At 52.4% G+C, this 17,488-nt stretch overlaps 8 protein-coding genes across 8 annotated transcripts; 4 read left to right on the top strand and 4 right to left on the bottom strand.

Annotated features, from left to right (window-relative positions):
- Positions 1-68: 68 nt before the first annotated feature.
- ASPBRDRAFT_38925 (RpiB/LacA/LacB family sugar-phosphate isomerase) lies at positions 69-1,528 on the bottom strand. Its single transcript, XM_067624032.1, has one exon. The coding sequence runs from the start codon at positions 1,043-1,045 to the stop codon at positions 557-559; it is 489 nt and encodes a 162-aa protein (XP_067483708.1). The 5' UTR covers positions 1,046-1,528; the 3' UTR covers positions 69-556.
- Positions 1,529-1,606: 78 nt separating this feature from the next.
- Positions 1,607-2,193, top strand: ASPBRDRAFT_409890 (uncharacterized protein). Its single transcript, XM_067624476.1, has one exon. It carries the CDS (start codon positions 1,792-1,794, stop codon positions 2,158-2,160), a length of 369 nt encoding a protein of 122 aa, XP_067483709.1. The 5' UTR covers positions 1,607-1,791; the 3' UTR covers positions 2,161-2,193.
- A 1,669-nt stretch (positions 2,194-3,862) lies between these two features.
- On the top strand, positions 3,863-4,711 carry ASPBRDRAFT_52066 (triose-phosphate isomerase; the record flags this gene model as incomplete). Its single annotated transcript, XM_067626841.1, has 1 exon — positions 3,863-4,711. One exon carries the CDS (start codon positions 3,863-3,865, stop codon positions 4,709-4,711), a length of 849 nt encoding a protein of 282 aa, XP_067483710.1.
- A 1,359-nt stretch (positions 4,712-6,070) lies between these two features.
- ASPBRDRAFT_52067 (dihydroorotate dehydrogenase 2) lies at positions 6,071-7,729 on the bottom strand (the record flags this gene model as incomplete). Its single annotated transcript, XM_067626842.1, has 2 exons — positions 6,071-7,207; positions 7,262-7,729. The coding sequence occupies 2 exons, from the start codon at positions 7,727-7,729 to the stop codon at positions 6,071-6,073; spliced, it is 1,605 nt and encodes a 534-aa protein (XP_067483711.1).
- A 752-nt stretch (positions 7,730-8,481) lies between these two features.
- ASPBRDRAFT_664919 (uncharacterized protein) lies at positions 8,482-10,469 on the bottom strand (the record flags this gene model as incomplete). The annotated part of the gene is made up of 4 exons (XM_067628722.1): positions 8,482-9,808; positions 9,876-10,208; positions 10,273-10,368; positions 10,451-10,469. 4 exons carry the CDS (start codon positions 10,467-10,469, stop codon positions 8,562-8,564), a joined length of 1,695 nt encoding a protein of 564 aa, XP_067483712.1. The 3' UTR covers positions 8,482-8,561.
- A 134-nt stretch (positions 10,470-10,603) lies between these two features.
- On the bottom strand, positions 10,604-13,465 carry ASPBRDRAFT_38929 (putative chromatin remodeling complex subunit (Arp8)). Its single transcript, XM_067624034.1, has 4 exons — positions 13,152-13,465; positions 13,014-13,092; positions 12,504-12,909; positions 10,604-12,447 (listed from the first exon to the last, which is right to left on the bottom strand). The coding sequence occupies exons 1-4, from the start codon at positions 13,192-13,194 to the stop codon at positions 10,816-10,818; spliced, it is 2,160 nt and encodes a 719-aa protein (XP_067483713.1). The 5' UTR covers positions 13,195-13,465; the 3' UTR covers positions 10,604-10,815.
- A 103-nt stretch (positions 13,466-13,568) lies between these two features.
- Positions 13,569-15,144, top strand: ASPBRDRAFT_145377 (ADP-ribosylation factor family protein). The gene is made up of 5 exons (XM_067619238.1): positions 13,569-13,929; positions 14,006-14,044; positions 14,109-14,192; positions 14,278-14,601; positions 14,664-15,144. The coding sequence occupies exons 1-5, from the start codon at positions 13,855-13,857 to the stop codon at positions 14,688-14,690; spliced, it is 549 nt and encodes a 182-aa protein (XP_067483714.1). The 5' UTR covers positions 13,569-13,854; the 3' UTR covers positions 14,691-15,144.
- Positions 15,145-15,417: 273 nt separating this feature from the next.
- Positions 15,418-17,271, top strand: ASPBRDRAFT_38931 (zinc-dependent alcohol dehydrogenase). Its single transcript, XM_067624035.1, has 9 exons — positions 15,418-15,852; positions 15,918-15,969; positions 16,023-16,104; positions 16,157-16,178; positions 16,239-16,319; positions 16,378-16,471; positions 16,525-16,575; positions 16,624-16,880; positions 16,943-17,271. The coding sequence occupies exons 1-9, from the start codon at positions 15,621-15,623 to the stop codon at positions 17,125-17,127; spliced, it is 1,056 nt and encodes a 351-aa protein (XP_067483715.1). The 5' UTR covers positions 15,418-15,620; the 3' UTR covers positions 17,128-17,271.
- Positions 17,272-17,488: the final 217 nt, after the last annotated feature.

Genomic DNA, 17,488 nt, shown 5'->3' on the forward strand with positions numbered 1-17,488 from the left:
CATCTTTATCGATTGATGTTCGATTTTATGCCTGTTCCTGTGCAGAGGGACAAAAGAGGTGGTTTGATCAATCGAAGGTGATCGATCCCCGCAGAATCCAGATGAGTCAGCAGTTGAGAGTGGGCAGGAAATGTTGGGAACATAAGTAGTTAGCAATTGGCATACTGTGCTTGCTGTAGAGTTACTTATTGACTACAATGGTTCTTGATGATATAGACGGCAGTCTACAAGATAGAAGACATTCGGAGCCATGTAGTACATTTTCTACCTACTGCTCTAAGAGAAGATTGGCCGGCCAAATCATTCCGTACACTCGTGGTATCGTTGACTCGTCGGATATTAGAAGGGAAAGGCCCGGATCCAGCCGTACCAGATCGCTTCGCTCAAGAATTAAAGAGGTGAAAGGAAGCTATAGTTTATAGTAGCACACCGGAGATTATGGCGCTGCCGCTGCTGCCACATTGGAGTGGCTGGTGTTCATGTCATGCCGCACAGACGACAAGGAACATCGTAGTACTGGGTTGACCGACTTGACTGACAGACAGATCAAACAAATCTAAGCAGCACTGGCGAGTTCCTTCTCGTAGTCGGAGATGGCTTGCACCTTGGCGGCCGAGGCACTCTTGGGGTCGAAGCGGTAGGTCACCCATTCGTTTGCGAGCTTCTTCGCAAGCTCAATACCAATGACGCGCTGGCCAAAGCAGAGCACCTGGGCGTCGTTGCTGAGGATGGAGCGCTCGACGGAGAACGAGTCGTGTGCCGTTACGGCACGGATGCCGGGCACCTTGTTGGCGGAAATGGCGACTCCGAGACCAGTACCGCAGATGAAGAGACCACGGTCTGCCTTGCCCTCCTTGATGAGTTTGGCACCAGCGACGGCGGGGTGAGGGTAGGCGGTCTTATCGGAGGTGGAGTTGACGCCCACATCTTGGATGGACTCAACCAGAGGGTTCTTCTCGAGGGCGGCCTTCAGGGTCTCCTTGTAGGGCTGACCGGCCTCGTCGCAGGCCATGACGATGCGGAGGGGCTTCAGATCGGCAGACATGGTGAAAAGTGTAGAAGGAAGTAGAAGAATTCAAGGAAGTAATGCTAGTACAAGTGGAGAGTGAAGTCCTAGTAGACAAGTGACTGTGGCTTGAAGTGGATAGAAATGATGATGGAATAGTGATGAAAGAGAGGATTGAAGATGGAAGACATGGACCATTTTATACCTTTTTGCTCCCAGCTGCCTCTCCAGCTTTCCCCTCCTATTGTTCCCCTCCCTTCACAAAGTACTCCCCGATCGAAAGGTCCGATGCAGTGGGGGAGGAGAGGCCGTGCCGTGCCTCCTGGACCCAAAGTTTGGTGGTAGACGCCATTTCGGTTTGGCGACACGCATGTCCCAGTGGCTGATTATCCCTCATGCTTTTTTTGTGCTTCATGCGCGACAGCAGCGATAGACACTAGTTTCGCAACTCCCCACAGCTGGAGGCGATCCAGAGAAGCCGGTTTTGGGCCGGACCATGTTTGGTTCTAGCAGCTCCACTCATGGCGTCATGCATTCTTGCACTTTCTCAAAGGTTGTTTTGCTGCGACTGCCTGCAAGCGGAACCAATAGCATCGAGGATTGATTGGCGAACCCTTTCGGACAGATTAGGAGGGTTTTCAGCCAGTGACATGCACAACTGTCACTGTCGAACTGTCGTCCACTACTAGTACTCCGGACTGTCTACTGTATAATGTGATATACTCTCTTCCGACTTTATCTCTACGGTGAAGTTCACCGGGAATAGTGTCATCCCACAACAGCCGATGATGTCAGCCCGCCATCTGGTCTCCTCCTTTTTTTCTTCCCTTTCGGTTCTGTTACATCGCCATCCGGAACCGACCTCAGATTGCCCCCGGGATTCTCCTTCATCCTTCCCCCTTGTTGGATGTCTTGGAAGTTTGGTAACTGGTCAGCTCCGCGGCCAAGCTAACCGGGTTGGGGGAGAGGGGGGACTGCATGCCCGCGCACTATTGTCGGCCAACTTGACCTATTCAGCCAGCCTATACAGGCATTCTTTGGCGCGGATTGAGATTTCTCTGGGCAATTGCCCAATACATGGAAGTATACCGAGACGAAGAAGAGGGGGACGGGAATGTGTGGGCTCATCCGGGATAGCATCGGTGTCGTATTAGTTCCGAGGCACGTTAGCTCGCAGTGAGTTGCAATCGATTCTGTGATAGACATGGGATTAACGGTAGACTATCTTACAGAGTAAGGTGAACTTAGGACGCTGAGCTGATCAGCAACAGCATGTATAGCTCCTTGTTACTGGCATAGCATGTCAAACGGAAAGCTCAGCTGGTCTGATAATGGTCCATGTGGCATTCACGTAGGAGGCTCAACCTCAGCCTTCCTCCAGTTCAGTAGACATACTATGCTGTTGTTGTTGTTGTAGGATTATTCTGGGGTCGGCGGGCCACGGCAGGCAACGAGGAGCAAGTGGAGGATCCTGTCCGTATCAAAGCGCATGGTTATTAGCCTGTTACAGATAGTCGGAGCCAGTCACTTCACGGAAAGGAATAGAACTAACTCTTACAAAGTAGGTAAGTGCAATTAGGCTGGGGGACTTTTTCCAAAAGGTCGCAGTTCAGTCTGCCCGGCGCCATTGACGCGTTCCAACATCTAAAACTTAAGGCTCACCCAATTTTTGGCTGCTGCTATGCCTTGTTCTCGCACCCTCCATACACCGCAATTAACCTCCACTGATGCCTCTTTCCAATGATTAATACAGAACAGACATACCTTGAGTATTTGTTGATTTTTGCAAGATACTCAAAACTGTCCAGACTGGGCCCTCCAGATTAAGACGAGGTTACAACTGCACGCCCCACTGTAACCCCCCTCCCCACTTGACTAGTATCTTACTGGCCTCTGATAGGACACTTACTATTATTGGTGGCCCGTTGACGTCCGATCGATGGAAAGTGACAAGTCATACCGTTTCCAGGGGATCCAGAACCCCGGGTAACTTACTGTATCGCGGGAACCGACGAGGTCCAAGCGGACCAGTCGGAAGCTGTCACTATCGTTCGGGGACAACCTCATTTCCGGTCGATTCTGTATCTTTCCATTCTGTGCCTCAATCGGGCAGGCTTTGCTTGTCCTTTTCCTGCAAGCTGTTTTGGTTCCTCTCCCAACTCGCATTCCCCCCTTCTTCAAGCCTATCCCCAATGTGCAGAGTGGCTTGCACCCATCGTACTCTTATACCCCCCAAGTTAATATAATTCTTCCCCACCAAGTCTGATAGAGTATTAAGGCAGTAAAATTGCACCGCTCTGAAAATACCACACTAACCACCCGCCATTCCCCAGGTTTCCCATCGTTGTTCTGACATCAGCAGATGGAGATGCACCTCGCGTGGGCCGATCATCGTGTCTCCTCTTTTCTTCCCTTCCCAACACAAAACTATGAAGGGAGAACCGGTTGCATGCTAAAACTAAGCCCCAATGAAATCGTCCGCGGCACAGCATGGCTACTACTTCCGCGGTCGACTGATTGGCACCGCCCCTCTTTACCCTCCGTTGTCTCCTCCTGAGCTATTTCTGTTACGCTAATCCAGCCTCCCTCGATTCTAACGCTTTCGATCGAATCCCCGACCCAGCAACCATCACACAATATCCTTCCCTGTCAACATACTACTTTGCGCTCGAGTGGGTGCCCTCACCAGCATAGTGGAGTTTAGCAGTCTCAGGTTTTAAGATAACTAATCTCGTTGGCCAGTTTATATCAGTGGAGACTGGTTGATCGTGCTCTGATTGCTACGGAAATTACTTTCGAAGACCATCATCCACCGGTCCCATCCCATCATTACACCGGTGCCTCAAGTCACCCACCATGGCGTCCCAGCAAGCCTACCCGGTTCTCCCAAAGAACCTGCTCATCATCTCGTTGAAGATGTACTTCACACCCACGCGTACGCTCGACTACTGCCGTGCTTTGCTCGATCCCAAGAATGATATTGTCCGCCCGGAGAACCGTTCTAAGCTGCTGCTGGCCCTCATCCCCGACTTCCTGACCGTCTACCCCTGTGCGGAGATTGTCAAGGCGTGGGAATCCACTCTCCCAAAGGATGACACTCCTTCACTGCCGGCTCCATTCCTGCTTGGGGCTCAGGATTGCTTCTGGGAGCCACTGGGCGCCTACACCGGAGAAGTCTCGCCGCTGGCGCTCCGCTCGATGGGGGTGTCCATTGTCGAACTCGGTCACGCAGAACGCCGCGCCATCTTTGGCGAGACAGATGATCAGACTGGCCGCAAAGCTGCCGCTGCATGCGCACAAGGTATGGTTCCACTGGTCTGCATCGGAGAGGTCACCGCGCCCGGCCCTGTAGCCTCGCAGGCCATCGGACAGGCCGTCAGCGAATGTGAAGTCCAGATTCGAGCCGTCCTCCAGGCCATTCCGGCGGACGCGCCAGTCATCTTTGCCTACGAACCGGTGTGGGCAATTGGGAAGCCCGCCCCGGCGGGTGTAGATCACATTTCGGCGGTGGTCGAGGGCCTCAAGGCGGTGATTGGCACCCGCGCGGGGGATGTCCGGATCTTGTACGGGGGAAGTGCCGGACCGGGGCTGTGGGGCCCGGGCGGTCTGGGGAAGGCCGTCGACGGCATGTTCCTGGGCCGATTCGCGCACGAAGTCGAGGGGGTCCGCAAGGTGGTCAGGGAGGTTGAGGAGACGCTGGCTTGATGATCGGTCTGCTGCTCCGGGCAGATCCAGACTCGGGTTACGCTCTCGGACGAAAACCAAACCAAACATAGTACATCATGGACCACACTACTAGTTGTCTACTACTGCTAGATGTGGGGGAAAATGGGCATCACGCGGGAGAACAGAAAATTTTAGACTGCTAGCAGCCCCCTTTTCCAAGCACTCTTTGTGATATCCACCACCGTCGGGTATCCTGTTCAGGCAAACCCGAGCAGTATCCATCATTTAAGCGTTCCTTTCCCTTCCTTGGAGGAATGGGATCTCGAAACAGGCAATGCCGACTTGACGACCCATCTCCCGAGTGGGATGGATTCATGGATGAAGGTGGATCACAACCGAGTCGGTGAAGAGCTTCTCGAAGGTTGCGGGATCCCCGCTCCCAGCAATCTGGGCCCTGATGGATTCCTGCCCGCTCGAGTCCGCGTGAGGTTGAAGAAATTTTCGGTGGGCTGCATGACCAGCTTGTTCTTCCCCTCCGCTGCACGTGTGACAAACTGCGGCCACCTGACCCGACTCGCGGGATCCACTTTTTATCTGATCGCTTAATGCCAACACCGGCCGGTAGATAGTTTAAATCTAATTTTATTTTAGGGAAGCTTGAATTGGGAGGCAACGTGTGGGATCGTGGTTTAGATCCTTATGCTGCTGTGGCTTGGAATTTCGGTTGAGGGTTTAGGGGGTCAGGGGTTGTTCGGTGTGCAGTTCATAGCTGCAGCTATGAGAACTAAGAGGATGATTATGATGTGGCACGGATATGCCCCAGGGTTTGAGGCAATATTGGCTGCCGGATTATCAAGGCACAGGGTCGTCCAACGTCATCCGCTGCAGAGCTAACTAACTAGGCAGCTAGCTGGCTAGCTTGGTTGCAGCAGCAGCAGCAGCTATCTAGATGTTTGCTCATGGAACGCTAACTATAGTGACTTACCCTTATTAACAGCTGAAGCTTTCGTTCGTCTCGAGGACATTCCCTATCTCTACTGATTTGCAGCATTGACGGACTAACAGGAGCAGCTACAGCAGATCACTTTACCTGCCTTCAGCTGATACCTGTATCAAGTTTTATATCTTGACAGTAACTATGTTTGTATACTCTGCCGTAATTACCCAGGGCCGAATATGCTCAATGAAACCACCATATTCTATGCCAATAGCGAATGAATAGATAAAAATACTCTTATTCTTCTATTTACAATATCACGTCCTCCCTAATCTACGCCTACCTACTGATCTCTACCACCCATCCACCCTAATGAACCCGGTCGCTCCTTTTATAATCACATATCTAACTCGTAGTAGTAAAACCTACCTTAGAGGCCCCAATACTTCTTTCCCTCCTCTCTACTGCTTCTCCTTCATCTCCTGCTTGACCCTCGTCACCGTCCCCAACCCTCCATACGTAATAGCCGTATACATCATCGCAACTGAAGCGCCCGCATCGAGGACCTTCCTTGCCTGCGCTCCATTCGTCACACCTCCAGAAGCAAAGATAACCTTCCTAGCAGGCAATCCCTCCACAGCCTCGCTCACAGTCGGAGGAACATTCTCCACATCCGGCTCCGCGACCTTTGTCGCCTCCAGAGCCGCCTCCTCGCCAACCTTCGACACAGCAGTAGCAGCAGGGGCACTAGCATCCAATAAACTCCTGTACCTCGAGACCAGCGCCACCGTGCGATCATACAACTGCGGTCCAGAGTACCCGCCCGTCTCCTTCAAGACATCCTGCTCCTTGCTGGGCAGAGTGAACCCCTTAGGAAGTGGCTCCGGACGACGATTCGTCGTGTTACCCACGATCACACCATCAACGCCAGACTGCCAGACCGCATCGCAGATACCGGAGACTTGCTCGTCTGCGTCCTCGTCGGGACTAACCTTCACCATGACGAAGGGCTTAGTCTTCCGGTCGATGCTCTTGGCTGCGCCGACGACGGCTTTCAGGATGGCGGTGAGGGGTGCGGTGGCCTGTAGGTCGCGGAGACCAGGGGTGTTAGGGCTGGAGACGTTGACGACCAGGATGTCGGCGTATTTGGCGAGTCGGTCCACGCAGTAGACGTAGTCGCGCTTGATGGCTTCGATGTCGTTGTCGGGCGTGAGTTTGTTCTTGGCGACTTGCACGGCGAGGAGCTTGCCTTCGCGGAGACTTCCCGGGGGAACGCCGGCTTCGCCGTTCAGGACACGCTGCTCGGCCAGCTCGTGCTCGCCGAAGCCGTGCGCGTAGGCGTAGTCGCGCACGCGCTGTTCCAGGACCTCGGCCATGTGGTCTGCGCCCTTGGAGTTAAGGCCGTAGCGGTTAATCATGGCTTTTTGGGACGGTAGGCGGAAGACGCGCGGGCGAGGGTTGCCTTCTTGAGGGAGAGGGGTCGTGCCGCCTACTTCGACGATGGCGGGGCCGATGTCGAACAAGGGGTCGGGAATGTCGGCGTGCTTGTCGAGGCCGCCGGAGATGCCGATGGGGTTGGAGAGGGTGTAGCCGAAGACCTGGGTGGGTGAGTATGGGGTTGAATTTGGGGAGGAGGGGGAGTGGGGGAGTACCTCAGTCAAGAGTGCGCCATCGCTGTCAGGGTCACCACGCTCGCGCGGGTTCAGACCGTACTTGTAGAGTGTCTTCAGGATGTCCACTCCAAAGTGATGCGCATCTTCGGCGTCGGGGTAGAGCAGTCTGACGAGAGGGACGACGCCGTACCGGTGCACACTGGCGCGGGTGTCCGTTCCATAGATGTAGCCGGCGAGGAGAGTCAGGGCAAGAGAGGTGCCCCAGACGGTGCGCTTGAGCTTGCGTCCGGTCTTCTTGGGGGCTTCCTTCACGGTTTCCGTGACCTGCGCGGTGGTCTCCTTGGCTGCTTCCTTGGTCTGGGATGCTGCGTCCGAGGAGTAGCGAACTTGACGGAGGAGAGACTCGCGGTGGAGAATCGACGGCCGCTGAGTAGCGCGGAGAGAGGGAAGAGCAGGAGCTCTGCGGCCTGCGGATCTCCAGGCGAGAGCCACTGCGTTGGTAGCCATTGTGGTGGGGTCTAATGTCGATTGTGAGGGGTACGGCAATTGACCTACACAGTTGTCAGTTGAGCTGCGTCCAAAAGTCTGCATAGTATATAGGTAGTCAATCGCAATTGGGCTTTCGAGAGGCACTAGCCTATGCTCGAGACTATGCCTGGCCATAATTGCTATGCCGAAGAACAGCCGATTCGACCGATCATGCTAGCGACTCACCATTCAATGCCAATCAATTGCAAAATAAATCCACCGAACTGGCGAAATAGCAGCCCAAGATACCGCAATTACGCCGCCAGGTCGAGCAAAGACACAGCTGCCGGAATGGATGGACGTTGCTGTGATCGTCTTGGATATCCGGTTCTTTTGCGTCAACGTCCCGAGGCGGTCAAGTGTTTAGCCGGCAGAACCAACTCACCGGGCGGTGTATCACAGAAAATAAGGCAGACAGACAAACGGAGAATGTTCTTCGTGCAGGATCATAGATTGTTAACTAGTATTTACGGGATGTACATGAATCTCAGGGGCAGCCTGCTTCTGCGCATTCACACGACCGCAATAAGAAAAAAGAAACCAGACTTCGCTACGTAACTCCAGATGATCATGCCACACAACGCCTTTTGCTGCCTCGACTCCAATACCAGCCACCCAGCCCATCAATGCGACTGGCAGCGCGGACCCCATTCGGAGACGGCCATGCAATGTGAACAAGTCCAAGGAACATCAGCATAATGACAAATGAAAGGGTATGTAAGCTGCAATGCATAGGCAAAAGTTACACTCAGGAAGGCATGCCTGCCGCCGTCATAGCGCAAAGAGGATGCAATATGATAGACTGAGCTGATCACTCGTCACTCTCATTGCCGGCATCGTCGTGCGCGTCTTCAGGTGAGGCTTGACGGTCGACGTCGTGCTCGCCTTCGTCTTCCTCATGCTTGGGCTGTTCAGCATCGTTCTCCGGGTTCTCTGGGGGTGGAGGCATCGACTCGGCAAACTTTGGGTCAATGGCGGCCCTGTGCAGAGACCGCTTGTAGACTTCCGCCTCGTCAGGATCGCGCACCGCCACTTGAATCTGATCGACCTGATCCTCCTTGGTCTTCGGACGGGTAGGTGCCAGACCAGCCTGGGCGATGGTACGGGCTCTCTCCGGCTTCAGACGCGTCTTTCCGAGAATGGGATAGTAGTAAGCGGCCTTCTGCCTTGAGTCGAGATCGTCACGCTTTCCAGCCTTCACTTCCTCTGGATCAAAGAGCGTCAACGCAATGTCCTTTTGCTTCTGATCGTTGCCCAGAGTCTGAGCGCTTGTGGCGTAGGTGCGGACACGGTCGAAGCGGTGGAACTTAGTGTTGTCGGCTCCTTCGTGAGTGTACAGCGCTTCATTATCGCGGTCCGGGTTAGTAATGCGCAGACTTGCCGAAACATTCTTGGCCGCATCCTTCTTCTCAGGCAGATAGAGATCGTAGTCCCATGGAATCGGACCTGGGTCGTGGTACAGGTTGGGATTCGTCTTATACAAGGCCGTCTTCGTGGCGTGCTCTTGGCAAACGCGTTCCTCTGGTGCCGATGGAAGAAGAATGGCCACATCCATGCGTTCGTCTCTCTTTCCTGAAACGTCCTGCACAGGCGCCTTGTCGAATTTGAATTGGACAAAACCACCAGGGTCCGGGAAACCCTTCAGATCGGGGAGGAGCGGATAAAATCCGACCGGCTTCAACTTGGGGTTATCAGGGTGCACTGGGTGGGCCCATGCGTCATGCTCAAGCTTGGTAGGAGTGTGGCCTTTGATCTTGCTGGCCGTATCTTCACCGACGTGTTTGCTGTTAGGATACGCAATGTCGAAACCTTTCTGGAGGTACTTCTTGATGTAGGTAGGATCATCTTGCGACTTGGTTTTGTCGATCCCACGCTTCGTCCGGATGGGAGCGACCTTGGGACCATCGGGCGCCCGAAGGCCGGCGGAAATGTACTGCGTACGGCGAAGGAAACTGACGTTGGAATTCTTCGGTGCCGGGTTCTTCAGCTGCTCCGGCGTCATCAGAAGTGACAAATCAGCCTGGTCAATGGGTTCCGGATTCTCAGGAGCCATAATTGCTGTATTTCCAACACCTGTCAGCGACCGATTCGAGAAAGACGACATCATCCTAGCCGGAATACATACCGCTCTCATCACCCAGGTGAAGCCCGGGAATACCGACCAAGTCGATTGGCATACCACCTTCAGCGTCAACATCGATGTTGGGTTCCTCGCGGCGAGCCAAATTGGACGCAAATCCCGGGGTCAGAAAACGGTCCAAGCCCTCATGTGGGATATCGAGGAACTTGGGGGGCATATCCGGAGGCGGCAGGTCATTTCGGTAGCGCAAAGAAGCAATGTACTCCTGGTGGAAGCCCCCAGAGGAGCTGCTGTCCTTGGATTTCGACATGTTCGCTTGGAACTCAGACAGCAGCAAAACCTTTGGTTCAGCGCCGTCAGAGGGAGATGAACTGTACACTGCAATCGCTTTAGTAGAAGCTCCTAACTTGCGCGCGCGCGGCGACAGCTCGCTGAAACTTACGTGGCTCTGGGAGGGAAAGCGGCGGGATTTCAGAGATAGGCACAAGATACCCAGGCGTTCTCCGTCTCCGACAGGTCACTACAAACTCCCTGGGAGCTTAGTGAAGCAATAACGCAGTCAGTGAGAATGGGTGAATAGTATGCACGATTGCGAGCATCGAGATGCAGGATAAACTTACATGGGGGTGGCCGGCTCATTTCTGCAACCTTTCACCGCCTGACTAGCAGGGGTTAGCATGAATCAACGTGAATGGAGATTCGGAGAAAGGATGCTCCGAGCATGCTGGCCGTGAGTAGTTAGATTGGAGTCTAAGGGAAGTGTTCTTGCTGGGAATTAATCTCGTATCATACTTCTGAACGTCCCATTCACTTGTCATTATTCGTATTCGATGCGTGTCACTCTAGGCTGTAGGACATGCATGGACAAACAGAAAGCTAGCTTGGAATTCAATAGAGTTACAAAATTGTCACATAGTGTTCCCGTATCATAACAACACCCCTCAGATCATAGAAATATCCATAGCCCTCTGGAAGAGACTGACAGTCAGTAGGCCCACATGCACTTGTATGCCATGAGCCTATGTCCCAGTCGATCGTATTCCAGCTGCCCGATCCAGCTATCATTCGTTCCGCTTAACTTGCCAAAGACACTCGCTCCCTTCCAGACAACAACTTGGGGATCCAGATCTCGCGGGGGCGTGCCAATCATGATCTCCTTGGCGAAAGCTGGCCGCAAAGCCTGTAGACGCTCCTCCAGGAACGAATGGAATCCATTCACCAAGCTTCCGCCTCCAACCACCATGATACCGCCGAGGAAGTCTCGCATTTTGCGCTCATCCGATCGAGCTGCCTGAGAAATAGAGGTTAAGATCGCGTTATCCAGGGGGTATACGGGAAGGATGTCGTCCCTCTCTTCGACCGTCGGCCCGCGAGGTTGCGATGTGCTCTGGCCTTGTCCACCCGGGACAGGGGTAGCAGCGCCGGCCTGAGGTGTACCGGCTGCTTCCGGCGCAGGGGAGCCAGCGACTGAAGATCGTGGAGTGGCTTCGAGCTCTTGCACGCGACTAAGAGCATTGAACTGCTGGGCCCGGCTGGGTGTAGCCTGGACGTCGAGGTTGTTCGACTGCGAATCACCGTTCACCTGACCGTTAGTGGCCGGGGGAGCGATGCTGGAAAGGATGAGTGATTGGGCGGCTGATGTCGGGTCATTAGGCTGTCCGTCGTAGATATCAACAGAGCGTGCAATCAGCTTTCTGCGCCCTTTCAGCTTCTGTGAGTGATCGAAGATGGTCGGCTGGAAGTAGCCCATCGGCGCCAGATGGACTTCGTCGTAAGCCTTGAAAGAGTACTTCCGGGTATCGTGACCAGCAACACGAAGATGAAAATCAAAAACTTGCACTGATACACTCGCTTCGTTCATGGTGCAGACGTTTCTTTTCAGCTCTTCTGCTAACAGGTAGTCGTATCTGCGCCAGAGGTTGATATCTGAGTAGGGGAAGTTGTCGTAAAGCATCATCTTGATAAACGATTCTGTTACATCCAACCCGCCAAACTTTAGATTCACGCGAGAGTTCTCAACGCACATGCCTTCCTCGACGCAGCATATGGAGGTCTTTTGAGCACCGATATCGACGACGCAAGCCGAGGTGAACCCGGCGCCGAATGTGGCTGCCAGACTTTCCTGGATGAAACAGACTCGGGCGAAGGCAAATTCCCTCATGAGCAACTCAAGTACTTGGGTGACATAAGACTTTTCGTAGATATCAGGGATAACGAAGACGCAGGAGTACTGAGGCCAGTCCTTCTTGCTAGTAAGTCCCAATTGGGTCTTGAAAGCATCCTCTAGAATGAGGGAGATGTCAAGGAAGAGAAGCCGCTTATTATCATAGTCCCGCTCATTGCACCAGCCATGCCTTATTGGCCAGTAAAGCTTATAGCGAGGCTTCGAGTCATCGGGGATCCTCAGGGCTGCTTGTCCCACGATGTATTCGGGTGCTGGGTTCGGAATCTCAGTCCATTCCACGCGCATCGGGTCGTTGTGCTCTGAAATTGTCTCTGGCACGGTCCTCCGATTAAAGTTGACGACCATTTCTTTGGAGTTGGGCAGTGTCCGACGCTTGTTTTGTCGCATGTGGGTTTTGAGCTCCGCCGCCATCGTCGTATACTGGGACGCAAACTGTGACAGGTTAGAAGCTAGGATGTCGATGAGGTATAGCCAGGCAAGAAACAGACCTCAGGACCAAACATCTTCTCCGGATCCATAGTTGAGCCATCGTCCAGTTTTAACCGCTTGGGGCAAGGTTCCTCTTGGTCTTCGGACTCGCTGGTAGCAGCCTTCCGCGCAATCACCATCGGCACAGTTTTAGGCAAAGCATCACTGGCCAGTCCAATCCGCAGATTTTGGCTACCCACGTGGATGACAATAACCTTTGACCCTATTGTTTCCGTAGCCGTGTCCTCGGCATCTTCCATGTTGGTATCGCCATCTTCCGCGTCTGCTTCTGGCAGCCCTAGGTCGTTAGCTTTGGCCATGGCTAGGGCACGATCGCGGTCCTTGGCCGTTTTCGCCATTCGATTTCGATTCTCCTCATTCTGTAGTCTGAACGCCAGATACTGGTCATCGCGCTTCAGATAGTCTCTATGAAGGAGATGACGGTCAGCGTTGAACGTGGAATGGTGGAGCGTGCAAGCCCAGTAGTAGTAACACAATCGCGTATCAGATATGGAGGTATAGCGACGTACGTATAGTAATTTTTCTGATTGATAGGAGGAATCTGCGGCCAGCTCGAGAGTTCCATATTGTTATCGGTCCGCTCCAGGCCTAAGCAGGTCTGTTAGCAGACAAGGTATAAGTTGCTCGATAGGCCGCTAAATACGTACCCTCATCCCGAAGGAGAGCCTTTCCCGACTTCTTGCCGACCATGATGGGTTGCTATACCGGCAGCCGGTGATGACTGAGTAGGGTGGCAGTGAGAGAAAGTTGAGCCGGTCAAATCGCGAGCGGATCGCGAAGGGTATCGGAAGGGGTAGATTCGGATCAGATCAGGAGCATCCCAACGGTGAGGTGGCGCGTAGGGAAGAGGTGAAGAGGGATGATGGAGCGAAAGGCGTCGTGGCTGGGGAGGGAAGGAAGGAGAGGCAAGAATCCGACGACAATTGAATGATGGGAGCCAACATCGGCCAGCGAGCGGTAGTGAACCGCATCCCCATCCAAGCCATCCTTAGTCGATTTGAGCTTGGGCCAGGCCGATCGGCAGGAGACCGCGGGCCAATGATGGCCACCAACCATCCCTCCATGCCATTTAGTCAGCTCTTGATCGTGGCCTTGTCTCGTGTCAAGCTGTGTTTTATTCAGTTCCGTTAAACAGACCCTTCGTTGACCTCCTAAATTTCCTCGCATCCCCTTGGCTGGTGCGCTCTGCTTGGAACGAGTGCTTTTCGTGTTCGCCGCATCCTCTCCGCCACCGCTCGACGCCTGACGCTCCCTCCGCAATATCTCTCGCTAGCCGACATTCTCTTGTCGAACTCCGGCCCCCCTCTGACCCAGTGTTACTCTGCTTCGGTCGCTGTTACAGTTATCAACATGGGAGGCTCTCTGTCTCGTATGTGGTCCTTCCTCTGGACGAAGAAGGAGATTCGCATCCTCATCCTCGGTCTGGTAGGTATAATCATGCTTTGGCACTAGGCATCAAGCTACTAGCGAGTTTCATACTAACCCGCGCTCCCATCTTTAGGATAACGCCGGAAAAACAACACTTCTCTACAGACTCAAGGTGCGTATAGGTTGCAGAGTACTCGACTATCAGTTAGAGGCCAGTGCTGATGGGCCAGGATTAGATTGGTGAAGTTGTCACCACGATACCAACCATTGGTTTCAACGTCGAGTCGGTGACGTATCGCAATTTGAATTTCAACGTTTGGGTAAGTTGATGCTGCAATATGATTAGGGTTCCATTTGGTATGAAAAGTGTAATTGAGTGGCTGCTGACGTTTCGCTGTCGTTCAGGATCTCGGAGGTCAAACGTCCATTCGACCCTACTGGCGCTGCTACTATGCGAACACCGCTGCTGTCATATTCGTCATTGATTCCACTGATATCGAACGACTCGGTACGGCTGCCGACGAACTAGCGGCCATGCTGAACGAGGAGGAGCTTCGTGATGCAGCGCTGTTGGTATTTGCCAATAAGCAGGACCAGCCTGGCGCCAAAGGTGCCGGCGAAATATCAGAGGCTCTCAAGCTGGGAGAGCTACGGGATAGGAACTGGAGCATCGTTGCATGCTCTGCTATCGACGGCAAAGGTCTTAACGAAGGCATGGATTGGCTGGTGGTATGTGCATTTTCAAGCTCCTTCGCTTCACTTTGATTAATGCTGACCATTTACACACACAGCAAACTCTACAGTCTGAAAATGCATGAGCGACGGTGTTACTGTACCATCTTATAGATTTCTTTTGATATATGTTCTCCGCTTTCAGGTGGTAGGGATCGGCTGCTTCCTGAATGCTTTCTCTTTGATCCTTGGTGTCGTTCACTTGTCCTCATTTTTACATCCTCTTTTCCCCTCGCAACCTCTATTCAGGGCTCATGTCGTTTATACTGTATACCTCTTTGATATCGAAACATTCATACTTAGTATAATATCATAATCATTTGAAATGACTGGGTTGCGTTCTACAGAAATGATTTACGCCGCTTCTATGTTATGGTTGGGTTGAAGTTGCAGGGACCGTACAGCTTGGGTGCAGTCATATCAGAATTCAGGCGAAAAATACCAAGCATTTACTGCCAGCTGTATATTAGAACTGCCAATCGAGCAGAAACAGAATCAGAAGAGGTCTAAATATGCTTTGGTCGTTTCGGTCATGGTGGGCACACTGATCTGACTCTATGCCTAGCTTCAGTATATATAGTAGGTATGATAATCTGTCACAACTGATTTGCTCAAGCATACAGACAAGCCCTGAATACAATCTAAAATTCTAATCTGTCATAAGGCGACTGGCGACTAGTGAATTGTAAACAATAGCGATTCGTATCTCCTTATCTACCTCGAGCCTATCGCTGACAAGACGCGTATCAGCTCCGATTGTTAACTATAGCGTCGGATTAGCTTCCAGATAGATTATCTTGCGTGAAGTAGTATCAGTTATCCATACAACTGATTTTTATCTGATTTAGAACCGAGCCATAAAATTTGATTCTAGATAAGCCTCACTTCCTTCAGCGTCTTTCTCCATAACGGTCAGTTGGTGTTAATCTTCTGTATGCAGAGAAGTATATTTACCCCGCAATAACCCACCAGCATCCCTCCGCATCTCCGCGATCACTTCACCTACACGGTACGACATGGCAATTCCCCAAACCCAAATCGCAGCTGTTCTTCCGCCTTCTGGGGCGACTACAACTGCCAATCTACAAATCAGACATGACCGTCCAATCCCCTCCCCCGCTCCGGGAGAGGTCCTGGTCAAGCTCGAGTACTCGGGAGTATGCCATTCGGACGTTCACAGCGTGCGCGGGGAAACCCCCATGTTGACGGATGTAGCGGGCCATGAAGGAGTGGGAAAGGTGGTGAAAGGTGAGTCTGCTACTATGCCACTGTCTCGATATCTCTTGTCCATATCTGACCTGTTATATATATAGTGGGCGATGGTCTCGACGAGCAGGTGTGGATGGGACGAAGAGTTGGTATACGGTTCGTACGGCTGTTGATACAGGGAAGAAGATATTAATTGAGGGATTCCGCAGATGGCTGTATAGCTCCTGCTTAGAGTGCGAGATCTGCGCGATCAACAATACGGCGTGTCCGTATCAGAAGAATGCTGGAGCGGTAGGCAGAGACTGATAGGCCTAGTAGTCGTGGTCATGCTAACTAGGTGTAGAACGTGCCAGGGACGTTTCAACGTGGGTGTCATTCTTCTTTCGACTTCTCAGGCTACTTACTGACCCATATCCGGATAATAGAATACGTCGTCAGCCCTGCGATACATGCAACTATAATCCCTCCTGAACTGGCGCCGGATGTAGCTGCGCCACTCTTGTGCGGTGCGTACGATTGTTCACCTGATACTTGCAACACACACCTAGGCTAACCTTACCGCAGCGGGCATCGCAATGTACTCTTCGATCATGAAGACCAAAACTCGACCCGGAGACTGGATTGTCCTTCCTGGGGCAGGAGGAGGCCTAGGACATATGTAGGCGCATGTGCAATTGTCTCCTTCCACGGACGTGACTGACGGAGTATTAGGGGCATTCAAATTGCTGCTAAAAAGGGACTCAAAGTCATTGCGATTGACAGGTATGGTGCCCACTAATATTGAATGGTCTTGCAGCTTACCCAGCGCAGCGGCGAGAAGAAAAAGCAGCTGTGCCTCTCCCTAGGAGCCACCAGCTTCCTAGACTACAAAACAGACGACGTAGAGCGTGAAGTGGAGGCTCTGACCTCAGGCCTGGGTGCGCATGCTGTCATCTGCACAGCAAACAATGAGCCAGCATACACACAGAGTATGAAAATGCTTCGCAGCTTGGGGGTTTTGGTTTGCGTTGGTATACCGAGTGTGCCGTTTAGATTACCGGCGACACCGTTTGAGATGATTGTGAAAGGTGATCTATCTTCATCGTTGTTCTCTTCCAGTTCCATGCAATCAGATACTGACCTAGAACAGGACTGACTATTGTTGGAAACTCTGCTGGGACCGCCAAGGAAATGGAAGAGTTGATGAAGATGGCTGTAAGGGGCGAGGTGACAGCACATATCGAGTGCTTTGAATTCGACCGCATTGATGAAGTGCTGCAGCGGCTGGGAAGATCTGAGATCGAGGGACGGGCTGTTGTGCGCATCCCTGAATAGACAGGTGTACTTGCTCATTAGCATCATAGGAAGATAATATGATTTGCCCTAATGATACGAGCTATGGTACAGAGGCTTAGTCTTCTTCTAGCAACATCTACGTTATTGCGTTATTCGAGTAAATATATTTTCTGAGAAAGAGGCCCAAGTTGCTCATCACTGTGTGTGCCTGGTATAACTCTGACATTGTTCTTTTGACAAGCTAGGAGAACCCATTGGGAACTATCGTCGATTGGCCTTTTAAGACTGTAATGCTCCATCTATCAGACAGGACATGAACTGACCCGACCTGAATATTTGCCATATCGGCCCAGACGTGCATCCGGGAATGATAGTTGTGGCTTATTGTCATGCATTTACT

The sequence above is a fragment of the Aspergillus brasiliensis genome (genome assembly GCF_001889945.1).
Source record: "Aspergillus brasiliensis CBS 101740 unplaced genomic scaffold ASPBRscaffold_2, whole genome shotgun sequence".
Classification (NCBI taxonomy): domain Eukaryota; kingdom Fungi; phylum Ascomycota; class Eurotiomycetes; order Eurotiales; family Aspergillaceae; genus Aspergillus; species Aspergillus brasiliensis.